This window comes from Ursus americanus, chromosome 6 (genome assembly GCF_024610735.1).
Source record: "Ursus americanus isolate L20-20 chromosome 6, mUrsAme1.1.p, whole genome shotgun sequence".
Taxonomy (NCBI): domain Eukaryota; kingdom Metazoa; phylum Chordata; class Mammalia; order Carnivora; family Ursidae; genus Ursus; species Ursus americanus.
In genome coordinates, this window is record NC_142132.1 from 71607464 (window position 1) to 71625801 (window position 18338).

The 18338-nt window shown below is 37.5% G+C and overlaps 1 protein-coding gene across 3 annotated transcripts in view; it reads right to left on the reverse strand.

The window, feature by feature from the left end:
- LYST (lysosomal trafficking regulator) overlaps positions 1 to 18338 on the reverse strand; it is a 202315-nt gene that overhangs the window by 89232 nt on the left and 94745 nt on the right. For all 3 annotated transcript variants that reach the window (XM_045783612.2, XM_045783611.2, XM_087863139.1), the window contains exons 18-24: positions 17522 to 17695; positions 16417 to 16566; positions 11717 to 11854; positions 7198 to 7396; positions 4821 to 4952; positions 1523 to 2150; positions 685 to 862 (exon numbers count right to left, since the gene is read on the reverse strand). In XM_045783612.2, coding sequence (XP_045639568.2) covers positions 685 to 862; positions 1523 to 2150; positions 4821 to 4952; positions 7198 to 7396; positions 11717 to 11854; positions 16417 to 16566; positions 17522 to 17695 — 1599 coding nt within the window. The remainder of the gene's footprint in view (positions 1 to 684; positions 863 to 1522; positions 2151 to 4820; positions 4953 to 7197; positions 7397 to 11716; positions 11855 to 16416; positions 16567 to 17521; positions 17696 to 18338) is intronic.

Sequence of the window (18338 nt, forward strand, 5' to 3'; positions counted from 1 at the left end):
CTGACAGGTGATCGGGTCTCTGAAAAGGTGACATCTGAGCTAAAACCTGAAGTAAATGTTTAAGATTTAATCCTGCACTGCAGGAAAGATTCCCAATGGACTATGTGTTCCTTGTAGTTGGTATAAAAAACATATTGGTACGAACCGATATATGGAGAAGAGCTTAAAATCGCATGATAATACATATAAAAATATGACTAAGAAGTAACAAACTACAGTTGACCCTTGAACAACATGAAGGTTAGAGATGCCAACCCCCCTCATAGTTGAAAATCTGCATATAACTTCTGACTCCCCCAGAACTTAACTACTAAAAGGCTCCTGTGGAGTGGGAGCCTTACTGATAATATAAACAGTTGATGAACACAGATTCGGTATGTTTTACCCATTCTATACTGTATTCTTACAATAAAGTAAGCTTGAAAAAAGAAAATGTTATTAAGAAAATCATAAGGAGGAGAAAATATATTTACAGTACTATATTATATTTATTTTAAGAGTCTGCATATAAGTGGACCCACGCAGTTCAAATCGGTGTCATTCAAGGGTCAACTGTATATTGGTTCATTATTCCTTAGAATAAAATAAAGCTTTAGGTCTACTTTAACATATATATTCAAATTTTAAACTATACTTATGTTTATTTTTCTGAATTAAAACAACACATTTAGAGTTTGTCCTTACTTTAATAACTCCTTGCTGTATAGCAGGTGATGGGTGGTTAACGAGGACTAAAAGCGTATCTGCCTGAATGAGCTTGTCCATCACATCTTGAAGCATAACATCAGGCAGGATGAGAAGAACTCCACTTAAGAGCTCGTATAATCCACAGCATATAGGTACCAAACAGTCTTCTGTTACACTAAAACAGAGACCCCAAAAGTCTTACTAACACATATCAGGAAGACTAGTATATAATAATTATCTTAAGAACTGTGAGGAGGAGTAATAATTTTAACATGTGAAACAAAAGTTCATGAAGTTATAAAATGTTTAACTGTGACTAACAAATGTGCCATCACTTTTTTTAAAATGTTATCAGCGATAAGGTTTAGGCACACAGTCTATTGAACGCCATTCTATTCCACAGCTATGATGGGCAACAGGGTGGTGGGCACTAGCCGCCTTTCAAGCATTCAACAGGCATATGTGGCCAGTGTCTACTGTACTGCACAGCACAGGGAAAACATTCCCATCACCGCAGAAGCTCTCACGGGATGCTGCTACTTGTTACTACAAATCTTATAGTTTTCCCGAAGAGTTTTTCTCTAGTAACTGTATTACTGAATTAAATAGACCACAAGGCATTTTTTTTTTTAGTAGCTATTTATGGTCGGGCCTTTGGTAAAATATGGAATGCAATATTATCTAGCATTCAAATAAAGAGAAAAGTACCTTTCTGTTTGTTATTAATATATATGTTGTATATGAGAAGTGACATAATGAAGACATTTCTAGAAGGGTAGAGATTCTTCCAAGGATTGTAAGAAAAAGAGGAGGGCCTGCAAAACCACATGAGTACCTGTGAGTACTTGCAGTTCGGCTGGAGTTTGGCTCATAACCCAGAGAAAAGGCAAAATTCTCCCATTCATCAGTGTTCCTATCAACGAGACTCGGCCAACGTCCAACAGCTGCGGATCCATTCTGCGAAGGAAAAGCTAGCCCTAGGCTTGCAATAGTGCTGTGGCTTCGCTGGAATGAGGCCAGTCCCTTTAGGTAATCAGGTCGGCGGGGGCAGGACTCCTCCCCAGGACTATCCTCATCGGATTTGGGTTCTGCTGCCAATTCTTTATGATCGACTTTGACCCCTGGAAATCCCAACGTTCCTTTTGGGACACCATTGACAGAGGTGCGGGCTGAAAGGGTGGCTTCCATTTCACACACTGCTTTTGAAGACTCAAAGCTACTGACAAACACATCCTTTTTGCCTTTTTTCAGGGTCTCAGAACTCACCAGAGAATTCAGTTTCTCTGCTTGGGAAGCAACATAATTATCTGCAATATTTTGTAACTTGTCAATACTATAACCCAAACTTCCAGTCAGTTTTTGCGGTTGCATTCGAGGTGAAATGGTAGGAAATGCTGGTAGGCTTCTAGAACGCAGCCTGTTGGCGGTCATCCGTTGTGGGATAATATTGCAGGAATTGTTTCCTGGTGAGAGTAGAAAGAAAAATACTCTTTAAAAATCTATTAAGTGGGACCACTTGTTTTCTGCACTATCAGGCACAACCATAGCAATAACCCATTTATCTAGCAATATTAAAAGAATCCACACAGGTTAATGTTCCTAGTAACTAGTGCTTAAAATTCTTAAGCACTCAAACTATTTTTTCTTTTAACTTTTTATTAAAAGCTTCCAAAAATGTATGTCTTTTCCTGTCTCCTTAACAAAATACAGTGTTGACTGAATGATTCAAAGTCATTAGGATTAATGGCTCTACTGTAGTGAAATTAAGTAAAAATTTACTTCAGGCTAGCAATCACTAGGATACAGTTTGATATGGTGGAAAAGTGTGAGTTTTGCAACAAGATAAAACTGGATTCAAGTGAGAGTTCTTTTTTTTTTTTTTTTTTTTAAGATTTTATGTATTTGAGAGAAAGAGAGAGCATGAGCACGGGGGAGGGGAGAGGGGCAAAGGGAGAGGGAGCAGTAGACTCCCCTCTGAGCAGGGAGCCCAACATGAGGCTCGATTGCAGGACCCTGGGATCATGACCTGAGCCAAAGGCAGATGCTTAACCAGCTGAGCCACCTAGATGCCCTCAAGTGATAGTTCTCTTAGTTAGGTGGCCTTAAATAATCATTTAATTATTTGAGTGTTAGTTTCTATAAATGTAAAAGGGAGGTTTAGAATATCTGCTTTGCAAGGCTGCTTTAAGGATTAAGTGAGATCATCTTTGTGATGCTCCCAGCATAGTCTCTGGCACGTAACAGGTGCTCAATAAACAGTAGTAATATTCATACTTGTTGTTGTAATTACTAGACTAAATGGCCCTAGACTGCTCTGTCTCTCGTCCATTTCTGTAGTTACTTCTTGATGCTGTTAGTGAGAAGCAATAGTTTTTTGACTTCTTGTTACAGCTGTCCAGTTTGCTGCTTTTAATACTCTACATAAGGAGAGACCAAAAAAATCACTGTCACTCTAAGTGCACAGGATAAAGTGAATGCTGTTCAAGGTGCGGTTTGCACGCCAGCAGCATGGAGATAGCAAACACTGCCCGTGTGATTGTTACAAATGCACATTCTCAGGCTCTACCCTGGACCTACTGAGTCAGAATATATGAGGGAGAGGCCCAAAGATCTGTGTTTTAACAAGTTCTCCAGGTGATTTCTTTTGTCTGCTAAAACTTGAGAACACTGATATAAAGTGAATAGACCCTGGATGAACTGTTTTAGAGCACAGGCTTTTTGGCAATAAGAGCTTGATAGCTCAGAAGTTTTTCCTAGTTATTTCTGCATTTTGGCTGGAGAGCTAAGGCTGCCAAAAGATTCTGTTCAACAGACCTGGAAAAAAGGGGGAATGATTGTATTTGAAAATGTTTTAGAGTGATGCACAATGATTTAAGAATAGACGTTTCCTATAAAATTCCAAATAAAACTAATTAAAACACATCCCTCTTCTCTGGAAGAGAGCAGCTGTCAGGAAAGGAAAAGATGCACAGTCTGCTCCCAACTAGGAGACATGCACCTATTTTTCTCTATAAAAGTAGAGATGAGGTAGTCTGTTAAGAATAAGTTAGGAAGGGGGCGCCTGGGTGGCACAGCGGTTAAGCATCTGCCTTCGGCTCAGGGCGTGATCCCGGCGTTCTGGGATCGAGCCCCACATCAGGCTCCTCCGCTATGAGCCTGCTTCTTCCTCTCCCACTCCCCCTGCTTGTGTTCCCTCTCTCACTGGCTGTTTCTATCTCTGTCAAATAAATAAATAAAATCTTTAAAAAAAAAAAAAAGAATAAGTTAGGAAGACAGAAAAGTACTGTAAGCTTAAAGACTTGAATATACTTGTCATGGAAATAAGAGGGAATTGATTTTGAACATACTGAAGAACGGCAGGGCAGCATTAAAAGGCCAGCTGCAGTTGGAGACCCTTGTAAAGGCAGGAATTCTCTCCAGCAGCTTTTAGCAGCACGGGGATAGTTAGATTGAGGCAAGGTTGGGGTTTTTTAGGTCGGGAATGCCAAAAGGCCACAGGGACAAGGAAGCTGAAGGCAGTATCAAGAAAATGACTGGCTAATGGGATCTAGGCTGGATGGGGAAAACAGGCAGAAGGGAACATGGGATGGTGATAAAGAAACCAGAAAGATAGGAGGTTGTTAGCAGGCAGTGGGATACCGGCGTTTCAGAGCTGGGAAGTGGTCTTGATGATGATGAAGTCCTATGCATACAGGTAGATAAAGTAGAAGGAAAGGTCCCCAGAATGCAAGAACAAGAGGCTAGAGTACTGGATGGTCTCTGTCTAGTACAATGTTTAGGTAGAAAGGAGAGAGTAAGCCAAACAAAGCTTTTGAAGAAAATGGGAAAATAAATCAGAAACTTAATGAAAGACAAATGACTATGATAAAAGGGGACAGAGAATTCCAGAGCAAGACAGCATGCACCTCTTCTGTTTCCTAATTCTCTGGAGTATCTCTTGTTATAGAGTGTGAACTGCTGGTCCCAGAAAGTAACGAAATGCATTCCTTAAATATATTCTATAATTTTGTTTTAACCTTCCATTTATTTGATCCGAATATCACAATTATCATACTGAAAACATGTACAATTTATTTATCTGCTAATATTCAGAACTATATCAGGAAAGGTTACACTTTCATTATTGTGTTTACCTTCAGGCGGTGAAGCAGTAAAACCAGATGGGGTTATTACCATAAATCCGGGGCTAGGAACAGACTTTCCTCCACTGCTGGAATGTCTCAGGTACATGATTGACTGGACTTTCTCCTGAAAGATCTTGCCATCTAGAATCAAAAAAATTTTTGAGACAGTAAAATTTTTTAAAAGGATAAAATGAAAATTTTATCCTCAAAAGCAAATCATTAAATATAAATTTTTACGAAAAGACGTTCAAAGTGAAAAAATAAGGCATGTTTTATACTAACGTACATTTGCTATGCAAGTACACGCTATTATTTCTCATACGTACATTTTTTTTACTGTTACTTGCCACATTAACTTTTATTTTCTTTGAATTGCAACTATACTTAGAGTTATTTCTATATTTTAACAGCTAACTGTTCACTTCACTCTTTGAGGAAAGGACTATGTCCTATATTTTTATATATCTCCTTCAATGTCCAATATGACTCCAAACTGGATACCTTCAGCTTAATCTTCCTTTCTGAGCTTCAGACTTGTAAATTCAATGGCTCGATTTCTTAAATGCACCACAAATGCTACAAATCTAAATCTGAATCCTCCTTCTGCCCTAAATTCAGTTCTTTTGTTTTGTTCTCTGGTTCATTTGGCAGAAGCACCCATTTCTTAAGTAGAAGTCAGGATTCACCCTTAACCACTACCTTTCCTTTATCCATGTGAAGTCAGTCTCCAGGTTCTGCTGACTTGATCCTGCTTCTTGAACTCCTCTCATCCCGGCACAGTGCTATAATGTGGGTGCTCTCACTTAGAGGCCTGTCACAGACTTCTAAATGGTATCCGCGATGAACATCTGGTCACCCTCAAATCCTCACAGCTTTCCAAATTCTATCAAATGTCAACCCCTGCTAAGAACCTTCCAGTGGCTCTCTGTTGCCTCCTTACCACTCTGGATAAAGTCCTAGCTTCTTGTCTACAAAAATCTCCATGATCTGTCTCCAGACGCCTTCCAGCCTTCTTTCTGCCATGACACTTCTGAAGCACTTATTTCTCACAGCTCCCAATCAAGCTGTTTGCTTTGTTTGGAAGCCCCTTCCCTTCAACTCCTCCTCAACCTTTAAGGCTCAGAGTCGGCATCACTTCCTTCAGGAAACACCTCCTCACCGTGCTCTCTGCTTCCAGAAAACAAAATATTTCTATCACTGTGCTTTCTACACAATGTCATTAGCTGTTTATGCCTCTTTCCGTTCAATTAGGCTGTGAGCTTCGTATGGGAGTGGACCACATTTTACTCATCTTTGCAACTACCCTGTTTCCAGAATCTTGACAGTACTTTAGTCACTAAATGTGTGCTGAATCAAACACAAAGTCATGTTGTCTGTTTTCATTTGGATTTTTACGGCTGTTGAATCATTTCATTCAATTATTACATTCCTAAATGCCTGTTTTACAACCAGTTTTCCTCTCTAAATTTACTATCTAGTTTTCTCATTGGTGCATTCTTGCTTGCTTTCTTACCACATTACATTTTCCGGGTTCTTTTAAAACTCTGATTATGCCATCTTTCTCTTATACTAATTACTCTTTCCTTAGTTCTACCCTTTGCTTCCTTTTTCCTTCACTCTCTGTCTCTATACTTTTCTTCAATGGTCTCATCTAGTCTCAGAGCTTCAACTCATTTCTATGTGGGCAGTTTCTCTTTCCTGAATTTAATTCCATCATATTTCTTTGCTCAAAACAAACACAACAAAACAAAGCCCTTCAGTGACCTCTAAATAGAACATAAGTTCAAATTCTCTCGCCTCACATTCAAGGACCCATTTAATATGACCTTAGGTGAAAAAATAAATAAGTGACAGCCTTAAACTATATTTATGGTATTGTTTCTTACTGATCCTTCATAGATCCTTATACTTGGGTAAAATCCATCATTCTTTATTTTCTCTATTCTTTTTCCCTTTAAGTCATTCTCTTTACCTGGAATGCTAATTCTCCAATATACCTCTCAAATTCTACTAATTCTTTAATGCCTATGTCAGATATAGAATCTATTAAATCTTTCTCCACAGCTGTCTGATGAGACCCTCACTCCTCTAAAATCTACTCAGTCCTTCTTTTCTATTTATTAGGTACTTACCAGGTATTGTTTCTTACTATAGTGATTTGAGTACTTGTCTCCTCTCTCCTCTTGGCAGTGAAACTCTCTGAAGGCAGAGACCATGTCTGGTTCATTCTATAGCCCTTTGCCCTGTCCCAATCCCAGTGTATAATTAGGGCAGTTTCTAGCACACAGAAGCCAGTCAATGAGTATCAAACAAATGTGGATTGAGTGGGAAGAAAAATAATGAAAATCGAGATATCCAAAATCTAACAAAAAATGATTATACCTACCTATGTGCAAAGAAAAGTAGAAGTTTGTGGGGTTGTGACAAATGTAAGTATTAGTAGGAGGGTGAACTGCTAAAAGGAAATTGAAGATAATTGTCAATAATTCCAAATCTGGAGGAGATCCAAGGACTTCTGCTATAATTTTCACAAATGATCTACAAACCTCTCGGGGCATGGAGGTTAGCTGCCCCTCTTTGTGTTCCTGAAAAAATAAAAATCAAACTCTCTTTAGATTTCAAGAGAACTGTCAACTTAACTAACATTTTCATTTAAGCAACAGATTCCTTTTAAGACAGTGTTAGTTTACTACTCTAGTCTGACCATATTTATCATTAAACTGAGTTGCTACTTCCCAATTCAAGCAATCCTGCCATTAAAAATTCATTAAAACCAATGACAACTTACTTCTAGCCCATTTATCTTAATTAACAAGGCAACGTTATATTGTGGCAAACGCAAGCATGGCTCAGAAGCCAAACCACCTAGCTTTGCATTCTGGCTTCCCCGCTCATTAGCTGGGTGATTTGGGGCATATTTAATAACTCCATGCCTCAGTTTATCTATAATATGGGAATGATGATGTTACTTCATGGGGTTGTCATAGGGATTAAATGACACAGACTCTTGGAAGAGCACCTCACATCCAATAAGCCCCACATAAATGCTAGCTAATAGTCGCACCATCATGACTACTACCACCACCTCTGTACTACTACGATGGGGTCACAAGGAGAAATTCCTGACCGACAAGACTGATTACATGACTACAGTGTGTGTCCGTTTACAAAGCTCTTTCTCCCAACAGCTCTGATAGGTTTTATCCTTCATTCCTAGAATGTGAAGCTCCAAGTGATTATATGACTACCTTAAACCACACAGAAAACATGTAAGTAGTGCAGCTATAACTCACACCCAGACCTCTGAACCCTCTCTGCTGCATCATAAGTGCCTCGTATAAGGCGACCTGGGAGAATGCCAAGCAATTACTAAACATAAAGACAGGTATAAATACATTATTTATACTCTCCAACTCCACCCCCCAATAGGTAGCAGTTGGCCTCTAGATCAAGACCGAGGGAGGTAAACTTCCTCATTTCCCTCTCCCCGTACATGTGATACAAGTGAAAAATGATACATCTCTACACCTACTTTTCTTCTTTTACTCTTGTGTAATTGCTGCATCAGTGCTGCTTCTGCCACAGGAATCATGCCCCTGGTGCCTTCCCCTTCCCTTTACCTTCCCCACCCCAGCCATTCATTCCCAAGTCCATCCCAGGCCATGTTTCCTCAATCTTGACCTCTCCACTGACCCCTTACAAAGAGTCACTGGTATCTACTTCATTAAAAAAAGAATCCCCTGGGGCACATGGGTGGCTCAGTTAGTTAAGTGCTTCACTCTTGATTTCGGCTCAGGTCATGATCTCAGGGTTGTGAGCTCAAGCCGCGCACTGGGCTCTGCTGGGCACGGAGCCTGCTTAAGATTCTGTCTCTCAGGGGCGCCTGGGTGGCACAGCGGTTAAGCGTCTGCCTTTGGCTCGGGGCGTGATCCCGGCGTTGTGGGATCGAGCCCCACATCAGGCTCCTCCGCTATGAGCCTGCTTCTTCCTCTCCCACTCCCCCTGCTTGTGTTCCCTCTCTAGCTGGCTGTCTCTATCCTGTCGAATAAATAAATAAAATCTTTAAAAAAAACAAAAAAAGATTCTGTCTCTCAAAAACAAAAAAGATTCTCTCTTTCTCTCCCTCTGCTCCCCCACCCCCCCAACCAAATCCCTTAACTTGAACTTTGGGAACCTTTTGTTAACTTTCTGTTTCTCTTTTCTTTTGCTGCTAGACTTTTTAATCATTATTTATTCTCACTACCTCCAATGAATCTACCACACGTGCTGCCTAAAGTCCCCGAAACCTGATTCTTGCCTTCTTCATTCTACTGAAATCTTGCAAGTCATTAAGAATTTCTGTCAGTGGCCCTTTACTTGTCCACATTTTCTTTGAACTTCCCACATTATTTGGCTCTGGAGACCACCTTTTTCTTTCTCCCTCTGCCCACCCTGGCTTTCACTTTGCTGTTTCCTGGTTCTTCTCTTAGCTCTTCAACTACTCTTTCTACATCTTTCAACAGTTTCTTTTTCCTGCTTCACACCTGAAAATGGATATTTCCGGAGGTGCAAGCCACAGCCCTCTACGATCCTTCCACTACACTGTTTATCTTGTAGTGCTTATTGGCTTCAATGCAGACAGTCCCTCTCATCCATCTCCCCAGTTCCAATCTTGCCCATCTAAGTGTCCAGTGGTCACAGCTGCTGAATGCCCCACTGTAATCTCAGATGCAGAATGGAAAGCGACAAAACTTGCGTGTTCAATTCTTTCTTTCATGATGCTATCACCCTTCTAGTCTCCAGGTGGAAATTTTGCGTAACATATTTCATTTCTCCTGCAGCTCCTATTTAGACAGAATCAAGCCCTATTAATTCTCTTTACAATCTCCTTCATATTTGCTCCTACTTTTACAGTCCTGTTTTCATCACCTTAGTTCAGGTTCTTTACACTGTACTCATGAACCAAGGAAACTGCCCCATATCCAATATACTACCAATTTATCACTCTTTCTTAAATACTCTGAGATGCTCTAAAAACAGCAATTAAGTTCATTTCTTTATATACTTCCCACAATAACTTACATAAAACAATTCTTAAAAACTGTTAATTTGATAATGGGCTCTTTGAATGAAGAAGGATGAAGAAATATACTTTTCAGGAAAAGGAATTGGTACCTCAGTTTTTCTAGCATTTTTATAAATATATAGAAATGAGAATATACATATAGAAATCTCCTAGTTTACAAGTGTTACTTCTCTGACATGGAAGACTGAATAAGAACTTAACACTGTCGCATGAACTCTTTGAAAATTAGTCAGCAAGTTTCAAAATGGATATACAAAAAAACTGATTTAGAGAAAAATTGCTGCATAAATGTTACATAAACTATTCAGCAAGCAAGGGGCCTCCAGAGATCACTATATTGTATTCCTGAAGACGGCAGTCTAATTTGCCACAGGGCCGAAGAAAGACAATAAAATGTTTTTGTTTTTTTAGAATTCACTCATTCAACAAATATTTATTGGGTGCCTGTATGTGCCAGGTACTGGAGTTACAGTGTGATCAAGAAAAAACTATCTGCTGGAGAGGAGTGGGATGGGGGGACTGGCGTAACTACGTGGTGGTAATTAAGGAGGGCATGTGATGTATGGACACTGAGTATTATATAAGACCGATAAATTACTGACCTCTACCTCTGAAGCTAATAGTATATTATATGTTAATTAATTGAATTTAAAGTTAAAAAATAATCAAAAAAAGAAAAAGAAAAAAACATTATCCTTGCCCTCAGCAGGTTTACAGAGAGAAATAAACCATAATTTCAGAAATGACGACATGACACTAACAAATGCAGATGTGTGGAGCAAGTTAGGGGAAGGGCAAGGGTTACTTTAGATGGATAGAGAAGGGAGGGCTTCTCTCAGGAAGTAAATTTAAAGTGGAGATATGAAGGACAAGCAGGAGGTGGCCAGATGGGAAGAAAAGGATCAATAACTTCTCAGTCAGAAAAAATATCATGTGCTCTGAGATGGGAAAAAGACTCTCTTGTTTAAGGAAGAGAAAAAAAGCCAGGCGGCTGCAGTGGCATGAGGCTGGTCACCAGAGCATATAGCCTCTCTTTAGATATTGTCAGAGATTTTGGATTTTATCCCAAGTACAACAGGAAGCCACTGATGTCATCCAAACAAAGGCATTAAAAACATAATTACTACTCCCAGGGGATATGTGAACTTACCTGACCTGATAAAGTTCTACTAGATGCCTCGTTGAAAAAACAAACGACCTTGAAAAATATTCTCATACACTGACCAAAGTGATAAAAGGACATTGCAAAGGCAGAGCAAAAGATTTAACTAGAAACAAGGCCAAAGCACAGACACTTCTGGTGAGGTGCCACTTTTTCATATAATATTTTGGATATAATATTTTGGATATGTTTTCAATATGCTACTTCTAGTACATATAATAGATCTTCGGCAAATACATACTTATTAAAACAAAACATACTTGCACTTGTTATTTAAGGAATGTGGAATAAGTTTCAGTTAGCAATAATCATGCCTCAGATAAATCTCACTGGCCACTGTACTATCACCATGCAAAGCTCACAACAAGTGAAAATTTTGCTATTGTTGATATTCAAGAGATTACAAAATTATTATTATATCCCAACATAGAGACACCACAGAAATACAGTAGTTGTTGTTCCATTGTAATTGAGTAGGAATGATGGAAATGTGAAAGTCAAGCTCTAGGAGGCAGGGGTTGAGAAGAAAGAATCCAGGAGAATAGGGAAGATAAGACAGAGAAAAAAAATTCCTTGCATTGCAAGTCCCACAAAAATGTGACTTCACAGTACTGAGTTACTAAACAAATAATTGCGGAAAATATCTCCCAAAGTAAAGTTACGTGCAAAGTAAAGTACCTGCAAAACCTGACAAGTCAGTAGAAAGTGATGGACCACTCGGGCTTTCAGTAACTGCTTAATGTTAAAGACCTGCTGGTGGTGATCTGCTCTGATGAGGACTTCTAAAGCCACCAGCAGCGTTTCCCAGGCTCCTTGCTGAGAAAATAAACACATAACAATCAGCACATGGTTACTGAAAAACACGCTACATGCTTTTTAGAAGACATATATCAGTCTATCACTGCGTGTATATTCAGGGTCAAAGATTAAATTTATCTGAAAAAAGCAAATCTTAACATGTACTCCACACTATTATTATTATTTTTTTAATCAATAGCTCATTTCTAAATACTTACAATTGAAAGCAATATTGCATTAGGTACTTCAGTACATTAACCTTTCTGCGATGTTATCTAATATATAGTATTCTCCAGAGATGAATTTCTTGAGGGATTTATTCAATACAGAGAAACACATTATCAATATAACTTTACAAATTATTTATTCAAAGAGCATTACTAAAAATGCATAAACTTCTATAATTTGTGTATACAGAACTTAATTAAATAATTTTAGAACACACTGCACTAAATTGAAAAAACTGACAATGTGAAAATTCTGCATTTTTGGATTGATTTACAAATTTTAAGTACAAATAACAGAATTCTGTGCATGATTACTGTGTATCTTCAAACATCTTTTAAGGTGCCTTAAAAATGACTCCCCCATGTAGAATCAATCTTAAATTACTCTCAATAATGGAGAAAGAGGAATCTTCTATAGATAACTAATATTGAAAGATAATCTTCACCTCATTTTATTGTCCCAAATGACCTTTCAACAAAGCTGTTAACAAAAGACAAAATTAACTGGTTTGGGCTGCAGGTTTTTCTACTTCTCTTGCTATTATTTGATGGTAATGAACAATGAAAAGGCCAAGGAATTGACAGATTTAATCATACTATTATAACCAAGGCCTCTCTCTTCATAAGATAGGGGTCAAAATGCCCTAGAAGAACAAGGCATATGAGAAATGGAGCACAAGGCAGCCCAAGTATGAAAACTTGATTCAGGTCTGAAAAACAGTACCAAATAGAATAGTGGCAAAGTAAACAAACAACCAAAAACAAAAGATGAACTCAGTTAAAAATTATTTAATAGGAAAGAAAACTTTACTTCAAACTCACAGAAGTATTTGTGTGTATTACTACTGAATTCAGTTAAAAATGTTCTGTTTTTCAATCAACCACCCCAAATTAGCATTCTCTTTTTGAAATACTAACTAAAACAACTGTTGACCATTTAGTTAGGTTCGATCTTCTGATCTACAATCGAGTTGTTTACTATATGTTTATATTTATACTGCCTTTGTCTGTTTACATCTGCTATCACTGTACATTTGCTTTTTCTTCATGCAACATTACACATTTTTATACATACACATTTATGATTATTTTTTATTCTGAAATGAGAATTTATTCAGGCTGAGAAAAGAAATCATGACAAATTACAAAGTTAAAAGTTGGTAAGTAGGACAAAGTCCAGAAAAAAGCAATAGTTCAGTTGGCTGCTTAACACAACACTATAATACTTTCCCTCATGTGGGGCTGCATATTTTTTAATTGCTTCTTTTTTTTCTTTTGAAGAATAATTGACATACAATATTGTATTTGTTTCAGGTACAGAACTTAGTGATTCAATATTTATATACATTATGAAGTGGTTACCACAAGAAATGCAGTTACCATCCATCACTATACAAAGTTGTTATCATATTATTGGCTATATTCCCTATGCTGTACCTTACATCTCCATGTCTTATTTATTTTGTAACTGGAAGACTATACTTTCATATGACAATACTTTTGTAACATAATTTTCTATAGGAAGATTAGAAAAATAATTCTGTCCTTACTCTAGCATCCTTGGTCAAAATTAATCTTTATTAATAATAGATTACAAAGTTTTCTTTAAGCTTCCCAACTCATTATTGATAATGAGTAAATCTGGGGGAAGTTTTGGCAAATTTAGGAATAACTGATTTTTAAAAAAAAATTCTAAAGGTATATACTTTGAATTCGTCTTTAATTATGTTTGATGCTAATGTTGTTATCTCTAAATAGTGCTAGACAATCTATAGTCTACACTAGAACTAAGGAGCTTATATGAGCCTATATCATGAAGATTGTTTAAAACTAGGGCACTGGGTGCCTGGGTGGCTCAGCTGGTTGAGCATCTGACTCTTGACATTGGCTCAGGTCTTGATCTCAGGGTTGTGAGGGCTCCACACTAGGCATAGAGCCTACTTGAAAAACAAAGAAACAAAAAAGTCCCCCCCCCCCCAAAAAAAAAAAAACAGCAACAACAAAAAAAACTAGGGCAGAAAGGAAATAGCCCTGTATTCATTCTCTGGCTGGGTCCTTGTGAGGACCAGTGTTAAGATGCTGTGCCTACATATGCACCCCAATGTTCATAGCAGCAATGTCCACAATAGCTAAATCGTGGAAGGAGCCGAGATGCCCTGCAACAGATGACTGGATTAAGAAGTTGTGGTCCATATATACAATGGAATATTACTCAGCAATCAGAAAGAATGAGTTCTCAACATTTGCTACAACATGGACGGCACTGGAGGAGATAATGCTTAGTGAAATAAGTCAAGCAGAGAAAGACAACTATCATATGATTTCTCTCATCTATGGAACATAAGAACTAGAATGATCAGTAGGGGAAGAAAGGGATAAAGAAAGGGGGGGTAATCAGAAGGGGGAATGAAACATGAGAGACTATGGACTATGAGAAACAAACTGAGGGCTACAGAGGGGAGGGAGGTGGGGGAATGGGATAGACCGGTGATGGGTAGTAAGGAGGGCACATATTGCATGGTGCACTGGGTGTTATACACAACTAATGAATCATCGAGCCTTGCATCGAAAACTGGGGATGTACTGTAGGTGACTAACATAATATAATAAAAAATCATTATTAAAAAAAAAAAAAAAAAGATGCTGTGCCTAGACTTAAGATCACCCATGTTTCTCAACTTATGCCTATAATGAAGCCAAGGCTTCATAGCCTTGCCCTAAATACCCCGATTCAGCTCTACGACTCCTGAGCAACTTGGCTGCCCTACTCAGAAGTATGTACATTTCTCTCTCCTTGACTCGACTCTCCAGACTCTTAGCAGGATCCTCTTTGAGTATTTATGGTAATTGCAAGTCCCCAGCTGATCTGAATGAGTGACATGTTCTCTAGCATGAGTACTGCTCTAGTTATTTCTAGTCAGGCCAAGTTCTGATCCTAACCCTCCAGCTCAGCATTACCCATGCTGCTCAAAAACTTGCAAAGAAAATAATCTCCACATTTCCATTTATAATTAACATTACATTGAAGTAGTAAGTTTGTTCTGTTCTCCAGAATGATTAGATGAATATTTAAAAGTACAAGTCTCTGTGCAGCAAAGGAAACAACCAACCTATGGAATGGCTGAACCTATGGAATAGGAGAAGATATTTGCAAACACATATCAGATGAGGGATTAGTATCTAGAATATATAGAGAACTCCTACAACTCAATAACAACAACAACAACAAAAATCAAATAATCCATTTTAAAAACAGACAAAGAACTTGAATAGACATTTCTCCAAAGAAAATATACAAACGGCCAACAAGTATATGAAAAGGTGCTCGTCATCACTAAATATCAGGGAAATGCAAATCAAAACCACAATAAAATATCATCTCATACCCAATAAGATGGCCACTATCAAAAAACCAGAAAATAACAATTGTTAGCAAGGATGTGAAGAAATTAGAATCCTTGTACTTTGGTGGTGGGATTGTAAAATGGTGCAGTTCTTATGGAAAATGGTGTAGAGATTTCTTTAAAAATTAAAAATAGAATTACTATATGATTCAGCAATCCCACTTCTGGGTATATATTCAAAAGAATTGAAAACAGGATCTCAAAGAAACATTCACACACCCATGTCCATTACAGTGTTAATCACAAAATCCAATCTATGGAAGCAACCTAAATGTCTATTGACAGAAGAAAGGATAAAGGAAACATGGTATATACATACAATGGGTATTATTCAGTGTTACAAAAGAAAGAAATTTTGTCATATACCACAACACAAATGAACATCAAGGACATACACTAAGTGAAATAAACCAATCACAGAAAGACAAATACTGAATGATTACACTTCTGTGACATACCTAAAGTAATCAAATTTGTAGAAACAGAAAGTAGTATGGTGGTTGCCAGGGACTCGGGTGAGGGGCAGGAGAAATAGGGGAAGTTGTTCAATGGGGTAGTTTCAATAGAGCAAGATGATAATGTTCTAGATATCTGCTATACAACAGAGTATATATAGTTAATAACGTACTGTACACTTAAAAATTGGTAAGAGGGTAAATTTATGTCATATGTTTTTTACCATTAAAAATAAAAGCACATGGGGGTACCTGGGTGGCTCAATTGGTTAAGCATCTGACTCTTAATTTCGGCTCAGGTCATGATCTCAGGGTCATGAGAGCGAGCCCCACATCACATCCAGCTTTGCGCTCAGTGGGAAGTCTGCTTGAGATTCTCTCCATCTCCCTCTCCCTCTGCCCCTCCTCCCACTCAAACATTCGTGCATGTGAGCGCTCTCTCTTTCAAATAAACAAATAAATCTTAAAAAAATTAAATAAATAAAAGCACATGCCTTGGCTTTATTCCATATCTTCCAGTCAAGCAATAGCTCCTCCAGCAGTTTAACATCTTGGATTATAGCATTAGACTCTACATCCAATTTAAACTCTCCATTCTCATTGACATGAATAATATCTTCACCACAGCAACCTTCGAGAAGGGTCTATGGGAAATTAGCATTAATACAAGATGCATTAACAGATGATTAATCCAAAAATTCAACAGAAACATTAAGCTTTCAATCTTAGCATTCATAACATTAAATTCAAAGGAAAACTAGTGAATAACTCAACATTTCACAGGGTATCTTTAATTTGTTTTGCAAAACAATACAAATTAGAAAAATACCAACTTTCAAATATTTGTAAATGATTATTCAGTTTCAAATATAGGTAAAATAAGCATTCTATTTTTATTTTTTATTTTTATTTGTTTTTCTTTTATTTTTTAAATTCAATGAGTCTGTTAGGATTTTAAAACTTTTCCAAAAAGTACTAAGGATTCATGCCATAAATGAATGGATCTCGATATTTTAAGTAGTGGAGGGTTGAGGCACATGTGAAGAGATAGTCTTTTGCCTTACTACTGGTACCCTCAGAGAGAAATAGTTTCACAATGTTACCAAATGCTTTTAGCTAGAAAGGTGTGTAAGTATATGATGATAGCTGGATCAAAATAAAAACTAGTATAGCTTTAGAAAACTAACTCTCTAGCAGCATTGCCTACTGGAAGTGGCATAGTACTGGATGTTCAGAGAACTGGGTTCTCTTCCATAACTGGGAGCTGAGACAAACAGCATCTCTGTGGGTCTTAATTTCATCAGCCTACAGAATGAGGGGCCAGCCCTAAGAGACAGCTCCAGTTCATCCAGATCAAAATTCTATGAGTTAACTTTTTTCTCACACTCTTCTAAAATGCTTTAAACAAGACAAAAATGTAATTATGTAAATGATGAAGAAAACCAGAAGAGTATCTTAGTTTGATTAAATATATACTGTTGAGTTTCCTTCGTTTTCTTCAGGAATAACTGAAACACAAAATTCTGTTGTTGGAAGACTAATGAAGAGAGAAATATCATTGCATAGGAAATTGTAAGAATAAATTTTATGAGGACATACCTTCAAAACATGAAAGCCTACAATGCATTTTTGTTTAATCAACACCTGATGAATCATGGAGAGCCCATTACAATTTTCTAATTCATGTGTTCTCTGTTGGTTATATTTAGTTAATGAGAGTATAACTCTCAATGCTAATGCTTGAGTTTCTTCACAGCTACTGAGTTCCACAACCTAAAAAAATATATATATACATATATATTTAATTTATTGAGAGAAAATTTTAACATGTATGGTTATCTACTATTATATAACATCAATCCATCAGTTTTATTTCAAAGCTGTTTTTTTGCTCACACTTCACTTGTCATTACTTAAGCATTATAAATAAACAAAAATGAAAAGCATAAATCCCATGATCTTTAGTCTCTTAAATATACTATAAATGAACTAAAATAGCATTTGCAACTAACTGTATAAGTCAGTAGCATTTATTAGTGATCTGAAATGTCAGCAATATGCCTCAGGTTTTTGATTAGTCCATCAACAAACAGGCTCTGCACTACATGCTGTGGAAGATAACAAAGTAAAAGGCATGATACTTGCCCCCAGTGGGGCCTATTATCCAGTCAGAAGATAAGATATATGTAAACCACAGATTTGCCTTGTACTTCAATTAAACCAATGCTTCCTGACAACTACTATACATGAAACACACACCTTATTATCATGATTAAAGGAAAAGACGAATGAGATATGAGTGTTACAAGGGTGCAGAAACTATTTCTGACTCTACTCTGCTTGGGTTAGGGAAGCCTCAATGGAGAGAAGATGGCCTGGAAAGACAGCAAAATCCTAGAAAGTAGGAACAGCAGGT